Source organism: Rhinolophus sinicus, chromosome 16, assembly GCF_057876585.1.
Source record: "Rhinolophus sinicus isolate RSI-liver-muscle chromosome 16, RSI-T2T, whole genome shotgun sequence".
Taxonomy (NCBI): domain Eukaryota; kingdom Metazoa; phylum Chordata; class Mammalia; order Chiroptera; family Rhinolophidae; genus Rhinolophus; species Rhinolophus sinicus.
Window position 1 is genome coordinate 79059988 of NC_142516.1, and position 20604 is coordinate 79080591.

General features: G+C 37.9%; 1 protein-coding gene across 6 annotated transcripts in view; it reads left to right on the forward strand.

The window, feature by feature from the left end:
* The window catches only part of SPIN1 (spindlin 1), a 69769-nt gene extending 52308 nt beyond the window's left edge, over positions 1-17461 (forward strand). For 5 of the 6 annotated variants that reach the window (XM_074330228.2, XM_074330224.2, XM_074330227.2 and 2 more), the window contains 3 exons: positions 5240-5493; positions 10089-10322; positions 13909-17461. In XM_074330228.2, coding sequence (XP_074186329.1) covers positions 5240-5493; positions 10089-10322; positions 13909-14108 — 688 coding nt within the window. In that variant the 3' untranslated portion in view covers positions 14109-17461. Of the gene's footprint in view, positions 1-397; positions 421-5239; positions 5494-10088; positions 10323-13908 lie in introns of those variants that run through there. The other variant, XM_088793075.1, reaches the window with a different exon arrangement.
* Positions 17462-20604: the final 3143 nt, after the last annotated feature.

Genomic DNA, 20604 nt, shown 5'->3' on the forward strand with positions numbered 1-20604 from the left:
TTGAACATCTTGATTTATTTCTAGGGGATAAGCCCCGGGCTGTTCTTGGGGAAGGGATGCAGGCCTGGGCAGTCCCCCTTTAGGCTCACTATTATTAACCCTTTTTTGCCTCATCAGTGAAGATTCTGTATTTGAAACTTGGGTAGTAATAGTATAATGTCTATGTGAATTACAAAATGGTGCATATGACTAATGTCCTCAGTGAGGTTTGGGAAAGAAAGCCTGATCCTGGATACAGCATGAATCACTAGGACTTCCTGCCTAAAGACCAAAAGAAGATAGATAATTGATTGTCTCTGAAGAAAAATATAATACTAAAAATGATTCTTGTATTTTAAAGGAGAAATGTAATCACTGTCACCAGCCATTTTCCACAGAAGGCCATGGATGTTGTGGTGCAATCCCAGGGAATATGAAAAGGTCTTGAATTTCACTTTCTCTTATGTTTGAGTATTACTAGTAGTTAGAAGTTATAGACTTGATAACGCCTCATTAAGCTTTTTTCTCTGCACTGAGTTTTACATTGCAGAGTCTTTTTTTTTTTTTTTTTCTGGTGATACAGATTGGTTCTTTCCTGTGAACAATATTGAATTTAGCTCTTGGCTCTATCCTTCCTCTTTGCATTGAATATAAAGTAGTTTGTTCCTTGTAATACCCTTTTGTTCAGCAAGTTGTTTGTACTTTACATATTCTTCCCCCCCCCCCCCCCCCCCGTTTTCAGAGTGGTAATGTTAAATGATTGTCAGGGCAGATAACAGCTAGATAGTATTCTATTTCTCTTATCCCCATGCCTGTTTTGCTGTTAGATGTATATACATGGTTTTCTATTAGCCCTCTGCTGAAACTCTTCCAGGTGTTCTTTGATTATCTGCAACTCCTGTCCTGTCTGTAACTTTTGAAGCATCTGTGACAATAGTGTTCCCCAGATTCTTACACATTCACAGTTTTGTCTGTGGCTTTTTACTTTGAGGTCAGTATAGAATTTGGGGCTGATTATAAAACCTTTGGCTCACATTTTCTTTCCTGAGAACCTTAATTTTGTCATTCCATTGTCTTATGACACAGTGTTGCTGTCATATTCTGATTTTCTCTTCCTTACACATAATGTTCTTTTGCCTGGATGCCCAGGAGATGTTATTTTCTTTAAAGTTCATTTATTTTACTAGAATGTCTTAGTGTCAGTAGTTCTGGGTCAGTTTTCCTGGGGGTGCATTTGTACATTTAAGTTTTTATTCCAGGACTTTTTTCTTGAATTATTGAGTATTCTTTTCCATTTATTTGATTTTAGTTTTTGGGTAATCCTCTTATATAGAAGTTGGAATTTCATATCTGTCACCATCTCTTAATTCTGTATCTTTTGCCCCATCTGTCTCTCTTTCATCATCTATTACATGCCCTGTGTTTCTGTTCTCCTAGTCCTCTAATTTAGTTTTCATTTCTGAATAGTTTTCAAATTGCTGCTTTGTTTCCTGAACTGTGCCTGATTTTCCTCATGTCTTGTGTAGCTGTCTTGTTTCTGAAGTCAGGTCCTCTTTCATAGCCTTTGTTGTGTGTCTGAGTTAGGTGATAGTTTCCTATACCGTGTGGGTGTATGTTTTGGGTCTGCCTTTATTTCCAGTTTGTTCTCATTCTGATTGTTATAGTATCATCCTGAGTTGGTCCCAGCACACTTGCCTCCTGGTCTCCTGTACGTGAAAAGGGTGAGACTACTCCAGGTCAGCTGTCCTCTCTGCAGAGCTCTCAGCTCTCTGTTTTCCTTGGCAGACTTAAAATCAAGCCTCTGTGTGGTCTGGATCAGACCTTTTGCGGTCTGCCTCCTTTGGACTTTGCCCTTCAATCTCTCAACCTCCTCTTTTCTTGGTCTTGCCACCCTACCCTGCTCTTTCAGGGTGTCGTCCCCAGCAGTGTGTCGTAAGCGCAGGCGCTGTCATCCTGGAGGGCAGTTTTGCTGGTATTTATTTGCAGTCTCGAGGGCTGGAGCGTGCCCAACATTTTCTGTTCTTCTCACAGTCCTGCACAGAACCTTGCGAACCTTTTTCTAGTCTGACTGGAATTTTCCTTTACGGTTTGTTCTCCAAATGGTGTTCTCCATCTTGCTTAGATAAAGGCCTGTCTGAACTAATTCCAAGCCTCGTCGAGGCAGCCCAGATGAGTTGCTGTAACCTGTTTCTTTTTCACCAAATTTACTAAATTCACTAAACGGGTCTATTTAAAATACATACAATTGTAGTTTTAAATACCACAGCTTATGAAACAAAAAGCATCTAAATTGGAAAGGAAGAAATAAAACTCATTATTTGCAGATGACATGTATAGAAAACCCTAAAGATTCCACCAAATAACTATTAAGTGATAAATTTAGTCAAGTAGCAGGATACAAAATTAATATTCAGAAATTGATTGCATTTTTATACACCTGTAATGAATCAGAGAAATGAAAACAATCCCATTTGTGATTGTATCCAAAAAATGGCTAGAAATAAATTTAACCAAGGGGGTAAAAGACCTGTACTCAGAAAAGTATAAGACACTGAAGAAAAATTTGAAGAAGATACAAATAAATGGAAGCATATACTGTGCTCATGTATAGGAAGAATGAACTTGTTAAAATGGCCATACTACTTCGTACTCAAAGCAATCTATAGATTCAGTGCAATCCCTATCAAAATACCAATGGCATTTTTCATAGAACTAGAACAGATAATCTTCAAATTTATATGGAACCACAAAAGACCCCAAATAGCCAAAGCAATCTTGAGAAAGAAGAACAAAATTAGAGGTATCATGCTACCTGCTATCAAACTATATACTGCAAGGCCATAGTAATCAGAACAACATGGCATTGGCATAAAAACAGACACGTAGATCAGTGGAACAGAATAGAGAGCCCAGAAATAAACCCACGTCTAGATGGTCATCCAAACTGTGACAAAGGAGGTAAGAACAGTGGGGTAAAGACAGTCTATTCAATAAAAGAGGGAGAGAAAACTGGACAGATACATGCAAAAAAATGAAACTGGGTCACTTTCTTACACCATTTACAAGACTCAACTCAAAATGGATTCAAGACTGATTCAGTGTAAGACCTGAAACCGTAAAACTCCTGGAAGAAAACATAGGCAGTAAACTGATATTGCTTTTGGTGGTATTTTTTTCTGATCTATTTCCTCGGGCAAGGGAAGCAAATGGGACTACAAAAAGTAAACAAATGGGACTATATCTGACTAAAAAGTTCTTGCACAACAGAGGAAACCATCAGAAAAAGGAAGACCGCCTACAGAATGAGAGGATATTCTCCAATGATACATCTGATAAAGCGTTAATATCCAAAATTTACAAAGAACTCATACAACTGAACAGCAAAAAAAATTTTTAAAATCCAATTAAAAAATGGGCAGAGGACCTGAATATACATTTCCCGAAAGAGGACATACAAATGGCCAATAGATACATGAAAAGATGCTCAACATCACTAATCACCAGAGAAATGCAAATTAAAACCACAATGAGTTACCACCTCACTCTGGTCGGATGACTATCTTCAGTAAAGCAACAAACAAGTGCTGCCGAGGACGTGGAGAAAAGGGAATCCTCGTGCACTGTTGGTGCAGCCACTATGGAAAACAGTGGCAAACCCTATGGAAAACAATAGAGGTTCCTGAAAAAATTAAAAATAAAACTACTTTATGTACTAGAAATTGTAGTTCTGGGTATTTATCTGAAGAAATCCAAAACACTAATTCAGAAAGATATAGGCACCCCTATGTTCACGGCAGTGCTATTCACAGTAGCCAAGATGTGGAAACAACCAAAATACTCATCAATAGACAATTGGATAAAGAAGATGTGGTACATTTATACAGTGGAATATTACTCAGCCATAAAAAGAATGAACTCTTACAGTAACCACAACTTGAATGGACCTAGAGGGTATTATGCTAAGTGAAATAAGTAAGAGACAAATACCATATGGTCTCACTTATCTATGGAATCTAAAGAACAAAAAGAACAAATGAAACAGAAACAGACTCTTAGATACTGAGAAAAAACTGATGGTTGCCAGAGGGGAGGGGAGATTGGGGAGCTGGGTGGGAAAGGTGAAAGGCTTGAACACAGATTGGTAGTTACAAAATAGTCACGAGGATATAAAGTACAGCATAGGGAATATAGCCAGTAATGTTGTGACAACTATGTATAGTGCCAGTTGGGTGCTAAACTAATTGGGGGATCACTGCATAAATTATATAAATGTCTAACCACTGTGCTGTACACCTGAAACTAATATAAAATAATATTGAGTACAGCCTATAGTAATTTTTTTTTTAAAGTTTGTGTTTATGCCGGTTGTTAGTCACTTTTATTCATGGTGTACCAAATGAGCTTTATGCCCATGTACATTTATGAGGGGAATTCTTTTCTGCTCTAAATTTCCTTTCCTTGGCGTATAACAGCATCCAGGTGCCAGCATGACTTTGGCTTTCGGTTTGTATTCAGGCCAAGTCTTGTCCCCTTTGGATATCTTTGGATATTTAGGTGAAACAAAGATATTTTTCCTGATATCAGGAGCCAGGCATGTTATTTGTAAACATTATATGTAGATTTTTCAAGTGTTAATGATCGAGAAAGATCCAGTAGTTTGGTGTTGGCTTCAATAATTTTTACTTTTGTATTAAGTATTTGTCACAACTTTAAGTGTTTAAGATTATGTTTTCTAGAGAAGTAATGATGGTATAATGCATGGATATAAACCAGTCTGGACTCCAGTTTAAGAAAAAAAAAAGTCTAATCTTACTGTTTAAGTCAGTGGGAGCAAAATTATGTAAGCATTTAGAATGGGTGAAATTGAATAGTTAAAATTTCTTTCTGACTAGAAATGGGTTTATATTCTATAAAGCCATATGCATGTATCTCTTTAATTTGGATAATTGTGAGTTGATTGAAGTAGGAAACTCAGCAGAAAAAAACTGATGCTTTATATTGGGGCTTAAATTGCTATTGACGAGTCAAGTTTTTCTGCCTGTCCACAGTTGGGATCACAAGAAGCTCCTACTGCCAACACAGCGTGTACACACACGGTAGAGAAGGGCCCCACCCGTGAGCCACACTGCATGGCGATGGGACTGGGCAGTGGCCACATCAGCTGGCACAGTCGGGGGCATTTAGTGAGAGCATGCTAGCGAGCAGCAGTGGTGTTGCATCTAGGAGTGCATCCCTTAACTGTGTGTATGTGTGAATACAGAAAACACCGGAGCAGCGTGGGGCCGAGCAAGCCTGTGTCCCAGCCCCGGCGGAACATCGTTGGCTGCAGGATTCAGCATGGGTGGAAGGAAGGGAGTGGCCCTGTCACCCAGTGGAAAGGAACCGTACTGGACCAGGTGCCTGTGAACCCTTCTTTGTATCTTATAAAATACGATGGATTTGACTGTGTTTATGGACTAGAACTTAATAAAGACGAAAGAGTTTCTGCACTTGAAGTCCTCCCTGATAGAGTTGGTAAGTTCTCTTTACTACTTGTGCTTTATGTGCTTTAAATATGATTATTGAAATGGGGGCTTTCTGATTCTTTTGCATTATTGGTATTTTTACTTTTATTGGAGCACAAGCACTCCATATTTAAATCAGTCACCTAATACCACAAAAATTGGTCCATGAATGTTTTAAAACTACAGTTCAAGGAACTGGAGGATATAAATATGTGTAAAATTGTTCCCCAAGAAGTTTACAATTTAATCATTTTTAATGTGTCTCCCTTTTTGCTCACTGTCTGCCCTCTGATGGGTAAGAATATTTCTCATTAGCTCAAATATATTATGTATTTATTTCATTGGATTATAATAACTAAGAAAAATGTCATGTATGTATTTTAGAATCTTTATGTGAAGTTTATCTTTGATTATGTTACTATATAAATGATAATTGTATATTCAGCTAAATTTAAGCAACCAAAACGTGAACTTTATTATATATCCTTTAGGGTTTGTTTGCACAATGTTTATGAAAATGAAGAGCTCTTTTTAAAAAATACATACTGTGTCAGTTTTGTCTTGCATAATTAAAATGCTTTAAGGCATATGCTGTCGGTTAAATAATGACTGATTTTATTTTTTAAGAGTAAAATACTTTTAAGATCAGTGGGATGGATACACCCAAGTTAATGTTACTTCCTTCAGAGCAGTTGCTTTGAAATGTCTTCTTACTATTACAGATGATACTGTTACAGGTGATGCTGCTATTATGCTTTTGGAACTGTCTTTAAAAGCCTATGCTGTTAACAAACATAATTCTTTGCCAGAGCAGCAAGTTTCTGTTAATCTTCTCTTTAGATGGCAAATGTTAAGTCTTTATTCATCCTGTATCAGCACAGTCCAGTTTTCACAGAAATCTTTCTTTAAATTATTATTCCCAAAGGTAACTGTGTGATAGTAACTCTTTGTCATTTTTAACATTTTTATCCTAAGTGCTACTGAGCACCTTATTCATCATGACATCAGTGCATTTCCCACATAAGAAACTAACATTGATGACTCTGACCTTCAGGGCTTAAAAAATATTATCCATACCTTTATATCAATTATTTGTAGTAAATAATTATGCTTACTTTTTCTAAACCCAGAATTTTAGTCTCCATGCCTTTTAGGACAAGACTACTAGCTCATTTGCAATTTACTACGTTTTGCTGCATGACCTGTGTTAGTTCATTCTGTTGTCATCATAGGACAGAAAAAAATATTTTCATCTTAATAAAAAAAAGAAAAAAAGATTTGATCAAACCAAAATACCCCAAAATATGTAAGTATCTTTGGTGATGGGTTACTCAGTGTTTTTTATTTTCTAGTTCTGGGTCATCCCAGTTCCAAACAGTAGGCATGGATTGCTTTTGTAAATAGCAAAGCAATTTAACAAAGGAAATAACAAGGGACTCTATGCAAACCAGCAGTATATTATGTGCCTAATTTAATTAATAACTAATTATAGTAGTTCCTATGATATTTTGGTCTGAAAAATTATTTTCCATGTAGGAAGAAAATAGTCTTTGCTAATTTGTTCCAGGCAGTACATTAGACTATATTTAGAATTTTGTTTTCCTTAAGCTAAAGGCGGAGAAAGAAGTAAATCAGTGAGCCTAAAAGCATGTGATGGTTCCCAAAGCGTGGCCTGGGAACCCTTTAGATTCTCTAAAGCCTATTCAGGAGGTTGATGAGGTCAAATTTATTTTTATAATAATAGTAAGATAAAACTTGCCATTTCACTCTCACTCTTTCAGTTATACACTGGAGTTTCCCACTATTTGGAAGATCTGCATAACTCAGCAAACACAGTACTTTCTATATGAATAATGCATGGCGTTACCAAATCATGTATTTGCAAAAGATCCATTTGAAGACCAAAATATTTTTTTGTTTTGTTTTGTTGTGGTGAAAAACACAACGTAAAATTTACTACCTTAACCGTTTTTAAGTGTACAGCTCATTTGTGTTACGTATATTCACATTGTTGTGGAACAGATGTTTAGAACTTTTTCATCTTGCAAATTTGTAATTCTGTCCCCATTAAACAACTACCCATTTCCCCCTCTTCTCAGCCCTTGGCACTGTTCTACTTTCTATGTCTAAGAATTTGATTATTTTAGATACCTCATAAGTAGACTTATACAGTGTTTCTCTTTCTGATTAGCTTCTTTTAGTATAATGTCCTCAAGGTTTATTCATATTGTAGAATGTTTCAGAATGTCCTTTCTTTTTAAGGCTGACTAATACTCCATTGCATGTATAGACCATATTTATCAATTCATCTGTTCATCTGTAGATGGACATTTTGGTTGCCTCCACCTTTTGGCTATTGTGAACAATGCTGCTATGAACATGGGTGAACAAATATCTCTTCTGAACGCTGCTTTCAATTGTTTTGGGTGTACCCCGAGGTCAAATTGCTGAATCACATGGCAATTCCTTGTTTAATTTTCTGAAAACATACATACTGTTTTTCATAGTGTGTATGTAACATTTCTCTATATCCTCACCAATGCTTATTATTTTCGATTGGTTTTGATTTGCATTTCTCTGATGATCAGTAATATTGAGTATATTTTTATATGCTTTTTGGCCATTGATACGTAGTTTTAGCAGAAATGTCTGTTCAAGGTCTTCATCCATTTTTTTGATCGAGTTATTTTGTTGGATTACAGTTCTTTATATATTCTGGAGATAAACGTGGTTTAATTTATCAGTGTGACATATTTACTGATAATGGTTTTAGCTTCTACATTGCAATTAACCTTTAAGGAGCTACTACGTGTTGAGTTTTGATGTAGTATCATAAAATATCGAATTATCTGAAAAGACTAATAGAACACTCCATTTTCAGCAGCATCTCTTTCAAAAGAATGTATGTAACAGATTGAATGCTAAAGCAGATGAGAATCTAGCTGTTGTTTTTAAAGCTAGACATTTAAGTGATTTGTAAAAATTTTAAATTATGCCAGTCTTACTAAATTTTTGTTAGAAAATAGAGTGTTTCTCGTTAAAATTTATGTAGGTATTTTTAAACAAATATTTTCAGTTTTGTCATTTATAATTTCTAAAATAGATATTGATAGTTGTCATCCATATAAACAGATACTCTTTTATTTGCTCAAATGCTCAAAAATTTTTAAGAACTTAAAGGAGTCCTGAGATCAAAAAGTTGATAACTTCTGGTATGAAGAAACTAGTGGGATTTTGTTTCAACGTTATGCACAGTGGGGAATTCTGTGTACTTTTCATTAATTATTGCATAATTAAGCAAAGAAAACCACCATATGTGTTTAGAATGTCCTGATAAACTGGATAGCAGTATGTCTACCAAGAAATTCTAGTCTTTGTTCCTTTGAATTTCATTTAACAGAAACAGAAGTACTCGTGAGTGAAAAGAGAAATGCTAATTTCTTTTAGAGACATTTGTCTAAAACTTAAGGACTGGAGAAACCTTACATTTAGTAGGAATCTCTGTAATTTCCCAGTATTAAAAAAAAAGAAATGAAGCTTGTAATTTTTACCTACTTCTTTAAAGAATGTGGAGCAGGACTGCAGAGGACTGTTGATAAACCTGTGGGGAGGCCAGCTCCCCTAAATAATTCATTCATACAGCAAATACTGAATCACTGTGGGTTTGGTATTGGAAACAGGTCGGAAAGGCCTCTGCTTGCATCATGGTGTCTGGCTAAAAGCAAGTAAACAAACATATGAAACAAGATAACTGCAGATAATGGCAAATGCCATTAAGAAACAAAACTGGGTGAGGTGACTCACTGGTGGGGCTGCTTTCACCAGGATGGTCCTGGAGAGTCTGCAGGAGGAGACCTGCTTGGGATCCAGCCCATGAAGGTGCGGGAGCAGCGTGTGGCCTGGATGGGGAGAAGTAGAGGGTGTCAATGAGGTGGATGCAGTCAGGAGGAGGGTGACAGAACGGAAGGGAAGAGGGCCAACACAGGAAGGTGGCCCGTGAGAAGCACATGTTCAAATTATGAAAGGAAAGCAGTGGAGCACTTCAGGCAAATGAACAGCAGTCTGGTATAACTGCCACAAAGATCTCTGGTTGTTGTGGTCATAGATTGTAGGACCAAGAGTGAAAAACTGCCTTGAATGGGTTAATTTCTTAGTTTTAATAAATGGTCTGTGGTTATTGATGTAAGATGGGGAGGTGGGTGAAGGGTATATGGGAATGCTCCTTTTGCAACTCTTCTGTAAGTCTATCATCTCAAAATTTAATATAACTTAAACAATAGCAAAACATTTTATACCTTGAATGAACAATTAAAAGTACTAATTTAGATAACAGTACCAAGAGTAGATGAGTTCAGAACAAAAAGAAAAGAAAAAAACATTCTCAAAATACCTGACATGGGACAACAAAGTAGTCCCTATGGAATGAAATGTGGGTGACCCGGCAGTGTGAGTTTAATGGCTGTCCTTGATCCCGCCAGGTGACTGGTGTGGCAGTGTATCGTGTGAACAGCATTTCAGGTAGCCTCCTGGGATGTGTTCAGTCTTCTTCACAGCGCATATTCAGTAAAACCCTTTGTAAACCAGTGTTGGCTTTTTTGTCCCCAGCAACCTCTCGAATCAGCGATGCGCACCTCGCCGACACAATGATTGGCAAAGCGGTGGAGCACATGTTTGAGACGGAGGATGGCTCGAAAGACGAGTGGAGGGGAATGGTCTTAGCACGCGCCCCTATCATGAACACGTGGTTTTATATCACCTATGAGAAAGACCCCGTCTTGTACATGTATCAGCTCTTAGATGATTATAAAGAAGGCGACCTTCGCATTATGCCTGATTCTAGTAAGTATGGATTGACAACTTTTATTTTTGATAATTCAAAAACAATTTGAATTTTCGAACAAGATATATGATTACTTGCAGATACATGTTTTACTTTAATTTTTAGAGATAAGTTATGATTCTTTCAGGCACACACCAAGCAGGTAAAATTTTTTACGTCTTTGCTAGGAGTAATTTACTTTCTGTATAGATTTTCCTGTTTTGGACTTTGGACTTTCATGTGAATGGAGTATGTAATATGGAGTCTTTTGTGACTGGCTTCTTTCGCTCAGTATAGTGTTTTCAAGGCTCATCCATGTTGTATGTGTCACTTTTTTTTATGGCCAAATATAACTCCATTGTATGAATAGACTACTTTGTTTATTTGTTCATCTGCTGATGGACATTTGAATTGTTCTCTACTCTTTGGTTATTATGAAGACTGTTGATACAAACATTTGTGTGCAAGTTTCTGAGTGGGCACGTATTTTCAGTTCTCTTGGGTATATACCCAGCAGTGGGATTGATAGATGGGTCCTAGTGGTTATTCTGTTTGCAAAGCTGTTGCATCATCATGCAGTCTCATGAACAGTGTGTGCGGTTCTGATTTCTCCACATCTTTACCAACACTAATTGTTACCTGGCTTGTTTATTCTAGTGGTTGTGAAGTGATATCTCATTGTGATTTGGGTTTGCATTTCCCTTATGACTAAAGATGTTGAACATGTTTTCATTGTTATTGGCCATTTGTTTGTCTTTGGAGAAATGCCCTTTTTTCAGTGGGTTCTCTTGCTATTGAGTTATAATAGGGTGTTCTAGGTAGAAGTGTTGTCAGATAACATGGTTTGCAGATACTTTCCTTCCGTGGGTTCTCTTTTCACTGTCTTGATGGTGTTCTGAAGTCCATTTTATCTATTTTTTAATGTTGTTGTTCGTGCTTTTGGTACTGTATTTTGTAATCCTTTGCCAAATCCAAGGCTATGAATGAAGATTTACCCGTTTTCTTCTAAGTCTTATAGTTTTAGCTCTTACATAGTCTTTAACTCTTCTATTTAGATCTTTGATACAGGTGTGTCTTAAAGGCCCAACTTCTTTCTTTTGCATGTGATAATCCAGTTGTCTGAGGACCATTTTTTGAAAAACATATTCTTTCCCCCATTGAATGGTTTTGGCACCCTTTTGAAAATCAGTTGAATATAGATGTATGAGTGCATTTCTGGACTTTCACTTCTGTCCCATTTGTCCATATGTTTGGTTATGCCAGTGCCACACTTGCTTACATTGCTTTGTAGTAAGTTTTAAAGTCCAGAAGTGTGAATTCTCCTACTTGTTTTTTTTTCCCAGAATTGTTATGGCTGTTCTGGGTCCCTTGCAAAAATTCATATGAATTTTGGAATCAGCTTGTCAGTTTTTGCAAAGAAGCTAGCTGGGATTCTGATGGGGATTGTATTGAATCTCTAGTTCAGTTCAGGGAGTATTGCCATCTCGACAGTGTTAAGCCATCTGACCCATGAGCATGGGATGTTTTTCCATTTATTGAGATTTTTTTTCTAAAATTTGTATCAACAGTGTCTTGTAGTTTTCAGAGTATAAATTGTATACTTGTTAAAATTTATTACTAAGTATTTTATTCTTTTTGATGCTATTGTGAATGGAGTTATTTTCTAAATTTCATTGTTGGGTAAGCCTGTTCCTTTTTAAACTACTCCATAGCCTTTGCTTAAACACACGGAGTCCTGGACAGACACTTGCTATGTTAGCAATGTGACTACATCTCTAGTCCTTTTTTTATCTTTTAACGTTCTTCCTGTGAACAAGCCAGTCTGTGAACCTACTCAGGTGTTCATTGAGCTCTGACTTTCTACCTCCTGCGACTTTTTGAAGTTTGTATGTACATTTGTTATAAATGTGTAATGAGAAATATTTGTATAGGTAGGAATGATCATGAGACCGTCCTTAAAAGCATTTCTCCAACCTGTATGAATAGTTGAGTTTTATTTTTTGTAGAGATATATCCAGTCGAAGTATGTCCTGTGGACTTGATAGTAGGAAGTGTGAGGTCATTTGCACATTCCCCCTCTCCCCTCCCCCACGTCTTTTTTCTCCTTTCGTTCTCCAAACTGCTAAATATTTTTGTGATTGGTGTGGAAGCGTATTTGCCATTAGAAGTGGTGGCAATGCTCTGAATCCAAGCGCTTTGCAGTGGCCTCTGTTGGAGTCTCTGGCTGCTTTGCTCGGGTTATTGTAAAATATATGGGATCATGCTTTTGGAATTCTTTTGTAAACATGAAGGGCCATGAAAACATGGCAGAATGCTGCTGCTTCCTGAGGGAAAGGCATTTTTGAAGAGAAGATTTCAGCTTAGGTCTCCTCTTCACAACCCTGTTGAAAAGCATTACTGGTAATGTGTATGCTCAAGCATTTTGGTTGTATTGTGTGTGACTCTTAGTACCAGAGATAAGAATAGGGATTGAATTGTGTCATTCAGTGAGAGAATTTATTGTAATCAAAGAGGCAAGCTACCATTAACATAAATACCTGATGATGATCCAAACCAGGATACCGGTGAGAATAAAATGGTGCACTGCTGACCATTGTGCCGGGACGGCTGGCATGAGCCTGGGCGGTCCGGGGTAAAAGCACATGTCTGGTCGCCCTACCTGGAGGCCCTCTGCTACTACATGGAAAAGAGCTTGAGTTTTTCGGCACCTACCAGTATAAGGATTTCTTAAAATAGAATTGTTAACTGCCTAGCTCCATCCCCCCTTTTTTCTCTTTTACTGTTTTTCTTTGTTGTTGGTGGCCATGATTTGCTCTCATTTCATGTATATTCCTAGAACGGAGTTCCTGCTAGGTCATAAGGGCCTTGTGTTCCAACACTCAGGTTTTCCTAAGGACCTTTTAAAGAGTACAGGTGCCTTAAGCATCCTCAGAGATTAGGTTGTAATTGGTCCTGGGATGGAGTTCACTTAGCACCTATTTTTAAAGCATGGGAAATCTCTTATATTTTGAAATTGGGTTAGGAAGACGGTGTGGTGTGTAAGGCAGTGAAGTTGAGAAAGAAGCTTTACTCACAGGGTAAGACCAGAAGTATTCCGGCATTTTAAATGTGTAGCATATTCTCAGTAATCCCAGTAGGTATTGTCTGCTTTGAAATCCTCTTTGAGAGTAACTCAGACTTATTTTTAAGAAGATAGGTAATTATTTAGATTTTTTTCTTGGCCCTTTCCTTCCTTTAGTCCTTACCTCCTCTGGTAATTACAGCCATAATTAAACATCAGGCAAAGGAATTTCTGGTTATGATTTTTTTTTAATTGTTTACGTATCTAGATGGTAAGGGTTGGCACACTGTTTTTATAATGGACGTTTTCCTGGTGCACAGCCACACCTTTCATTCATGGGTCATCTGTGGCTGCTGTCACACAGCGAAGACTGGCCTCAAGCCCAGTTATTTATTATCTGGTCTTGAAGAAAAGGTTTGTTGACACTTGATCTAGATAAGATGAATTCAGAATATTAAATTTTTTTAAGTTATCATTAAAATAGACACGAGAGTTGGTGTGTGTCTACAGTTGACTTTAAATTCTTTTTCCCCCTGTAAATACAGATGATTCCCCTCCAGCAGAACGGGAACCAGGAGAAGTTGTGGACAGCCTGGTAGGCAAACAAGTGGAATATGCCAAAGAAGATGGCTCTAAAAGGACTGGCATGGTCATCCACCAAGTAGAAGCTAAACCGTCTGTCTATTTCATCAAGTTTGATGACGATTTCCATATTTATGTCTACGATTTGGTGAAAACATCCTAGATGTCATCATGAACTTTGCCAAATGTGTGGAACTATTAAATGTATAATTTGTAGACATAAAGACTTGATTGCTTTCCAGTTTAATGAAAGCTTAAATGTCCCTGCGAACCCACAATCTCTGCCAGCAGAACTGGTTTTGTTCTGAATAGTACAGATTTATGTGAACACAAAGCATTTTGTGTAAGGAACTCCTTCCTCTTAAAAGAAGTCTGTCTGGAGGGGAGTTACAGGCAAGTTTGGTAAAAGTTAAGCAAGTGTCATAGTCTATTAAAACTGTAATAGATCTTGTCCATTTTCCCCTTCACTCTTAACACTCTTATTCTGCTGCCACAATGCAAGCATAGTTTGGTATTTTTGTTACTGCCTTTTTGAGATATATATGTATTGATATCTACCTATCTATATCTGTGTGTATACATATATAATATATATACACACACAGATCTGTGTACACACACGCGCGTGCACACACACACACACACACACACACACACACACACTTCATTGGCAGTCCTTTCTTTGTGGATTGGGATGGGGGTTAAATAATTTTCTCCAGTTTAACAGGAGTGCTTGTCCCAAGTCAGTCATATTTAATATATTACTATGTTTATTTGAAATTAAATTGGGGTACAGGAAGCACATAGGGATGTTCAGCTTTTTTAGAAAGTCAAAAGTTCAGAGCACCTTTTGCCTGGAGGCTTTAAACTGTAAGTCCAAATATGAATCACTTCTCAGCAGTTAATGACCCATAATAGACTTTTTAAAAACAGAAATCTGTAAAAGGCTGCCTTTAAGTCTAAGCTTTGTAAAATTTTTTGTTTACATTTTTTATCATAAGTACTGGTTTTTTGTTGTTGTTGTTTTTTTGTTTTTTTTCTGCAAAGCCCAGGTACTTGGTCCACACAGTGTAATGCTGGTGTATTTTGGACGGCACGTTTGGTCTATTGTACAAATCAGTACTCTGGATTTTAGTACTTGGATTTCAAAGGCAACTGTATATCAGTCGTTTGTGTGTATGTGGTAAGTTCCTAGAAGAACGTAGTGCTTTTATATTAGAAATGTAGGCTTAAGAAACGGCAGTGTTGCCGTCTAACAAGTTCTCTGGGACACTTTCATTTTTATTACTGGTGTTACTGATAACATGATTATGGTCCAAAGGCTTCTCCCCCCGGCTTTCCCCCCACAAAGAATGTCTAGACAAGTACCAGCTGAGGTCTCCTAACCCCTTTGGAGGTGCTGTGGTTCTTGCTCCCACTGTGCTGCTGATGTGGCTTCGTTTCATGCGGTGGAGCCCGCCACCCCAGGGCAGTCACCTGCGCTAGCTTGCAGATGGGACTGATAGCCGCCCTTTGCCACAGAATCCTCTTGTGGCTTGTTCCTGCAAGGTGGTCTTAACCAAAAAAGTGGTAGGTTCAGCAACAAAATGCCCAACTGTCACTTTGTTTTGGATAAGCCCTGGCGGTTTGAAAGCTGGAAGCAAGGCTGTATGTGAAACCAGTCTATTGTGGAGACTGGAAATCTAACCTGAGATTTAGGCTAAATGCTTGTGCTGTCAGTCAAACGCCAGAGGTCCCTGCGACCTCCGCCGTGGCCGTCCTTGAGCATACAGATTCTGTAGTTTCAAGGTCTCGCTACGCGTGGTCTGCATGATGCCCATTTTCACTTCCAGGAAGGTGTGCCTTGTGCCCTTGGATGGTAACCCCACCTACTGTGTACATACATGCCCTGTTCTCTGCAGTGTGCCCAGAGTGCAACCCAGGGCGAGCTTCTTCATGCAGTGAGTACCCAGGTCTTAGACACTCCTCCCGTGCTTGAACAAGTGTCATGCTGTACATCTGTCATCTGTGTTCCTGGTGGCTCGTGTAAGAGTCCCTGCATGTGAATCTCACGGCCAAGTCCAGCTCCCCAAGCCCAAGTGGACACGTGGCCCACAGAGTGAGTGTGTTTAGCGCGTGCACCGTGTAAACCCAGCACAGGGACTTTGGGCTGAGAAAGTCCTTTGGAAGCATCCTGAGGGTTGGGTCAGTTGGAACATTTCTGGCATTACTTATTGACTTGCATTGTGGTTTTTCTGCAAGTACCTTTAGCAACTTCAATATCACATGATCTGCCACTCTAGATGAATGTGACAAGTGATTATTATCATTAATTATTGTTCCATTTGTTGCCTTTAAGGCTGAAGGAAGGGGAAGGGGTTTTTTTGTTTTTCCTTTTTTTTTTCCATTCTTTTTTCTTTTGGTGGCTTAAACCACACTTACTGATGCTGTGACTATTCTGCTCCCTAGCCAAGTATTCAGGCTTCGTTTTAGGCTCATGTTTCAGATCTGCATGCATTGCTTGCGTTTTCCTCGTATCTGAATGTTGGTTCCTTGTTTTAGGAATCCAACATTAATTTCCAAAATTATCATGGGACTTGTGACAACACAAGACATGAATCTCTGTATAAAATGTATTGGCCTTCCTCATTGACCTGCTATAGTATTATTGTGTCGTGTGTGCGTGTGTGTGATGTCTGGCTGCCACGTAAAGCTTCAAAGGAAAACCTTAAAAGCAGACCATCCTTTTTTGCATGCTCTATTCTAAGTAGAATGTTCAATGTAACTAACGAAAAGTGCATGTTAAAGATATTTAGGTTTTTTGTTTTCTATCTTTGTTTTTATTTGTTTTCAGTTTTCTGTATATTTGCTTACTGTGCTGTTTAGTGGATGTAGGATAAAATGCACTGGTGAAGCAAGTGTAGCACCAACAGAAGGTGATTTTCCAGTTGTGTGTGTCATGCAGCATTTGAAGGGACTGTGCATCTTAAAACAATCACAGTTGCTTCTAAACCGGATTTCATTTCTATTATTGTTTTACGTGCCAAACCCCAAAGTGCATTGGGCTTGAATCTCTGAACGCTGTGGACCCATTAGAAGACTGTTCTGATTGTCACAAATTGTAGTGCCTGAAAACATTCTTAAGCTGATGTCTTAAAAAAAAAAAAAAAAAAAAAAAAAAGAACTCCAAAGACAAAACAAGAACAATTATTATAACAAAATAATTATGGTTGAAATGTCTGTGGTTCCTTGGAAATGCTGCGCTTTTTGTCTTTTCCATCATTCTAGTGCAGTCTGAACGAATGTGTATAGTTCAGAGGTCTTCGTGTTCGCATCTTCAAATTAGGTAAATGACCTCACCTTTCAAGCTTGAATTCATTTTTAATTTTAATTTTATACAATGTGTAGACAGTTCCCTGTTTTCTGCATTTAGAAGTATAAACAATATAAATCTGTTAATTCTGTAAGTAATTTTTATAATTATGATGTAACTCTATCCTATCCTTAAAACATTTAAAATAAACCCTTTATGTGCAACTTTTGACTGTAAATTTTGTGCTCCTGAGCAAAATGTGATGTGTTAAACCTGCTTCGGAAAAAAGTTTTTAAAGTTTTACTTTAAGATTTTAAGTAACCTTTTTTTATCCCTTTTCACCACGTAAATGTTAGATATACATAGAAACAAGCATAGAATTTTTATTTGAATGATAATATTTAATATCTGAAAGGAGAGGGGACAATAATCCATATCCCAGATACATAGTTCAAAATATTAAAATTTATGATTTGCCATTAAGGAGAAGTTTTAATTTATCATAAAATTTTTAACTTACCGAATTGTTTTAAATATAATTAAATGTGTACTTTATACTTTCACATCTATTCTTGCTTTATTAATACTTAAATACCAATCAGTGAGATTCTGTAGTAAAAAGTGTCCATTTTTTCAGTAGCAAGGACAAAGAAATATAGGTGATACTGTGACCTGTGTATAGTATTTTATCTTTCTGGGTAATTTTAATCAGTGAGGTAAAAAGTAGAGTTTATAATGTGCCTTTAATTAGATTTGGTTTTTTGGTGATTTTTTTTTTTTTTTTTTTTTTTAATGTTTCCTTGTTGAGTTTGACTGAAGGATTTTGTGGTTCAGGCCAGGCCAGCTCGCCTTTCCCTCTTGCCAGAGTGGCTGAGGGAGGCTTGTCTTGCACAGCAGCTGTGATGGCCAAGGGGATGGCCAGGTGGGTACAGGGCAGCCTCTCAGGCTCTGGAGGGGAGGAGCTGCAGACAGGTGTGCGAGGACATGAGCCCTGAAGTACAGGCCCTCACCCGGACTATATCTTACAGTCATTTTCTCGGGGTATGGAAGGTACAGCTTGGAAAGTATTTTCCCCCCAAAATACGCATATCAAAGCAAGTTAAGCCTGATGGTTGGTGGTTGCTGATTGCTATTTGTAAACTGATAAATACAGTCTGTTTAAAGCAGCCGCCATCACTACTGGAGAACTGCAGGGATGGGCCCACCTTTCAGTTGTTTTTTCCAGCTCTCTAATGATAAAAGAAGTCTCAAATACTTCAAAAGGATGTTGCCAAGCACTTTGCACCCATTATTTCACTTCTTAATCCTGTGAGGAAGGCACAGCTTTTCTCTGTGTTGTGCAGATGAGGAGGCGGTAGGGATTGGGTCTCCTGTCCAGGATTCAGAGGTCATCAGGACTTGGACCTTCCATGCTGTGCCCAGGCTCCAGGCTCCACGCTGTTAATGCCTCAGAATGAAATCACCTCGGTGGAATGATTTGAATAATCTATAGCCTAATTTCTATGACAATTTTTTGTAACCTGAATTATTATAGGTTCATAGCAAAAAGTGTTTCCTTATTTCCATATTGCCTAATAAATGGTTCTACATTGGTCAATAGAATATAGGAATCTATGCTCAGAATTACAATGCAAAGTTGTTATTATTTTTTAAAAAACGAATACCTTTTATTTTGGAGCGAAATTATGCTGAAGAAATTTAAATAACTTACAAGAATGTAGATACTATTTTCTATTTTTAAAGACACTTTAAGACGTCATTAAATTAATATTCTTACAAAACCTGGACCTCTGATGTCCATAGTACACAATCTTATACCTAATTTTTATAGTAATTAGTTTGTTTTATGTCCTGTATTTGTAAGTTTCTAGGCTGCTGAGTTTCGGAGAATTCAGTGAGTCTTCAAATGATTTTCCTCAGGCATTCTTAGATAGTCTCTGCTCTTATGTTGTTCTTAAAACTAAGTTTTGGTAACTGGGGCAGATGGTTTGGGGGTATTGCCTTGGCATATCATTTTGATAAATATGACATTGCATTCTTTTTGCTTAATTGTTATGTGAGGGCACTGGACCAGGTGGCAACAGTGACACTGAAGTACAGGCGGGCCCTTTCCCTGCATGTCTTTTTTACGTTGGTTGTTAAAAGCAGGCGACTAGGCCGCCAACTGTGTTGTAGGCATGTTCCTTTCTCCACTTTTATCTCCATTTTCCTCTGTTACTTTCATTTATGCTTGAAAATTCATGCATTAGGGGAACGTAAAAGCTTGGAGTACCATGTGAACTATCTAAAATCCTTCATAGGATTGGCACGTTACATATAACTTTAAAATTCTGTGTCTTCATGTTGGAACCGCTGAAGCAGATTATGATGTGGAAAGGAAGGCCTTAAAACCTCAATGTTAACATACAGAGTTATCAACAACTTGAGTTGAAATTCAGCATTCTGAATTCTCTTCAAATATAGATTGCAAAAATAGCTTTCAAGCTTTTGCCTTGAATTTGTCTCCTAAACAATTTGCAAGAAATCTGGGAGGTACTACCCCTGCTCTGTGCCACGTACACGTGATAGGCTGTGGGCCTTCCCGTTAGAAAAACAAGAATGGTCCTCTGGTCCTTTTCCTGAAAGTGGTTGTTTATTGTGGACTGTGTTTACTGTGTGTGTGTGTGTGTGTGTGTGTGTGTGTGTGTGTGTGTGTGTATGTCTGCTGTTTACTAGGGACATTCTTTTACCAAAAGGGTGCTTTGAGTTGTCCTGTATATTATGGTCACGTAGTTCTAAACACTGAGTTTGTTTCTTAATTTATCCAAAATTGTCACACTAGGAAGGACAAGATTGTGGTCTTTATCACAACAGTCGTGTGTGGTAAAGAAAGCAGTATGCCAAAGACTGAAAAACAAATCTGGGCGGATGGAGTCCACAGTCTACATCATCCCACAACTGGAATAACTGCTTCCGAGCAGTTTGAAGGGAGAGAGATCATATCAGTGCACAGGAAACGAACACGTGGTACCAGATGTCCATTTGTTAAACACGTTCTGGAAAAGTACAGAAATGTTTCAGTCATCATCACTGGCCCTTTTTTTGTTTGGTAATTGTGTTTTTAAAAAGGGTCATGTTCTGATTAATCAAATGCATGTGGTAGACCACTGTAGGAGTGCTTTGTGATAAAATTATGCATACCATATGTATCAGTTAGCTCAGGATGCTGTAACAAACACCACAGACAATACGGCTTAAACAGCAGACATTTATTCTCTCAGCTCTGGAGTCTGAAGATCTAAAACCAAGGTGTCGGCAGGTTGGTTTCTCCTGAGGCCTCTCTCCTGGGCTTGTAGATGGCCGTCCTCCTCCTGTGTCCTGACGTGTC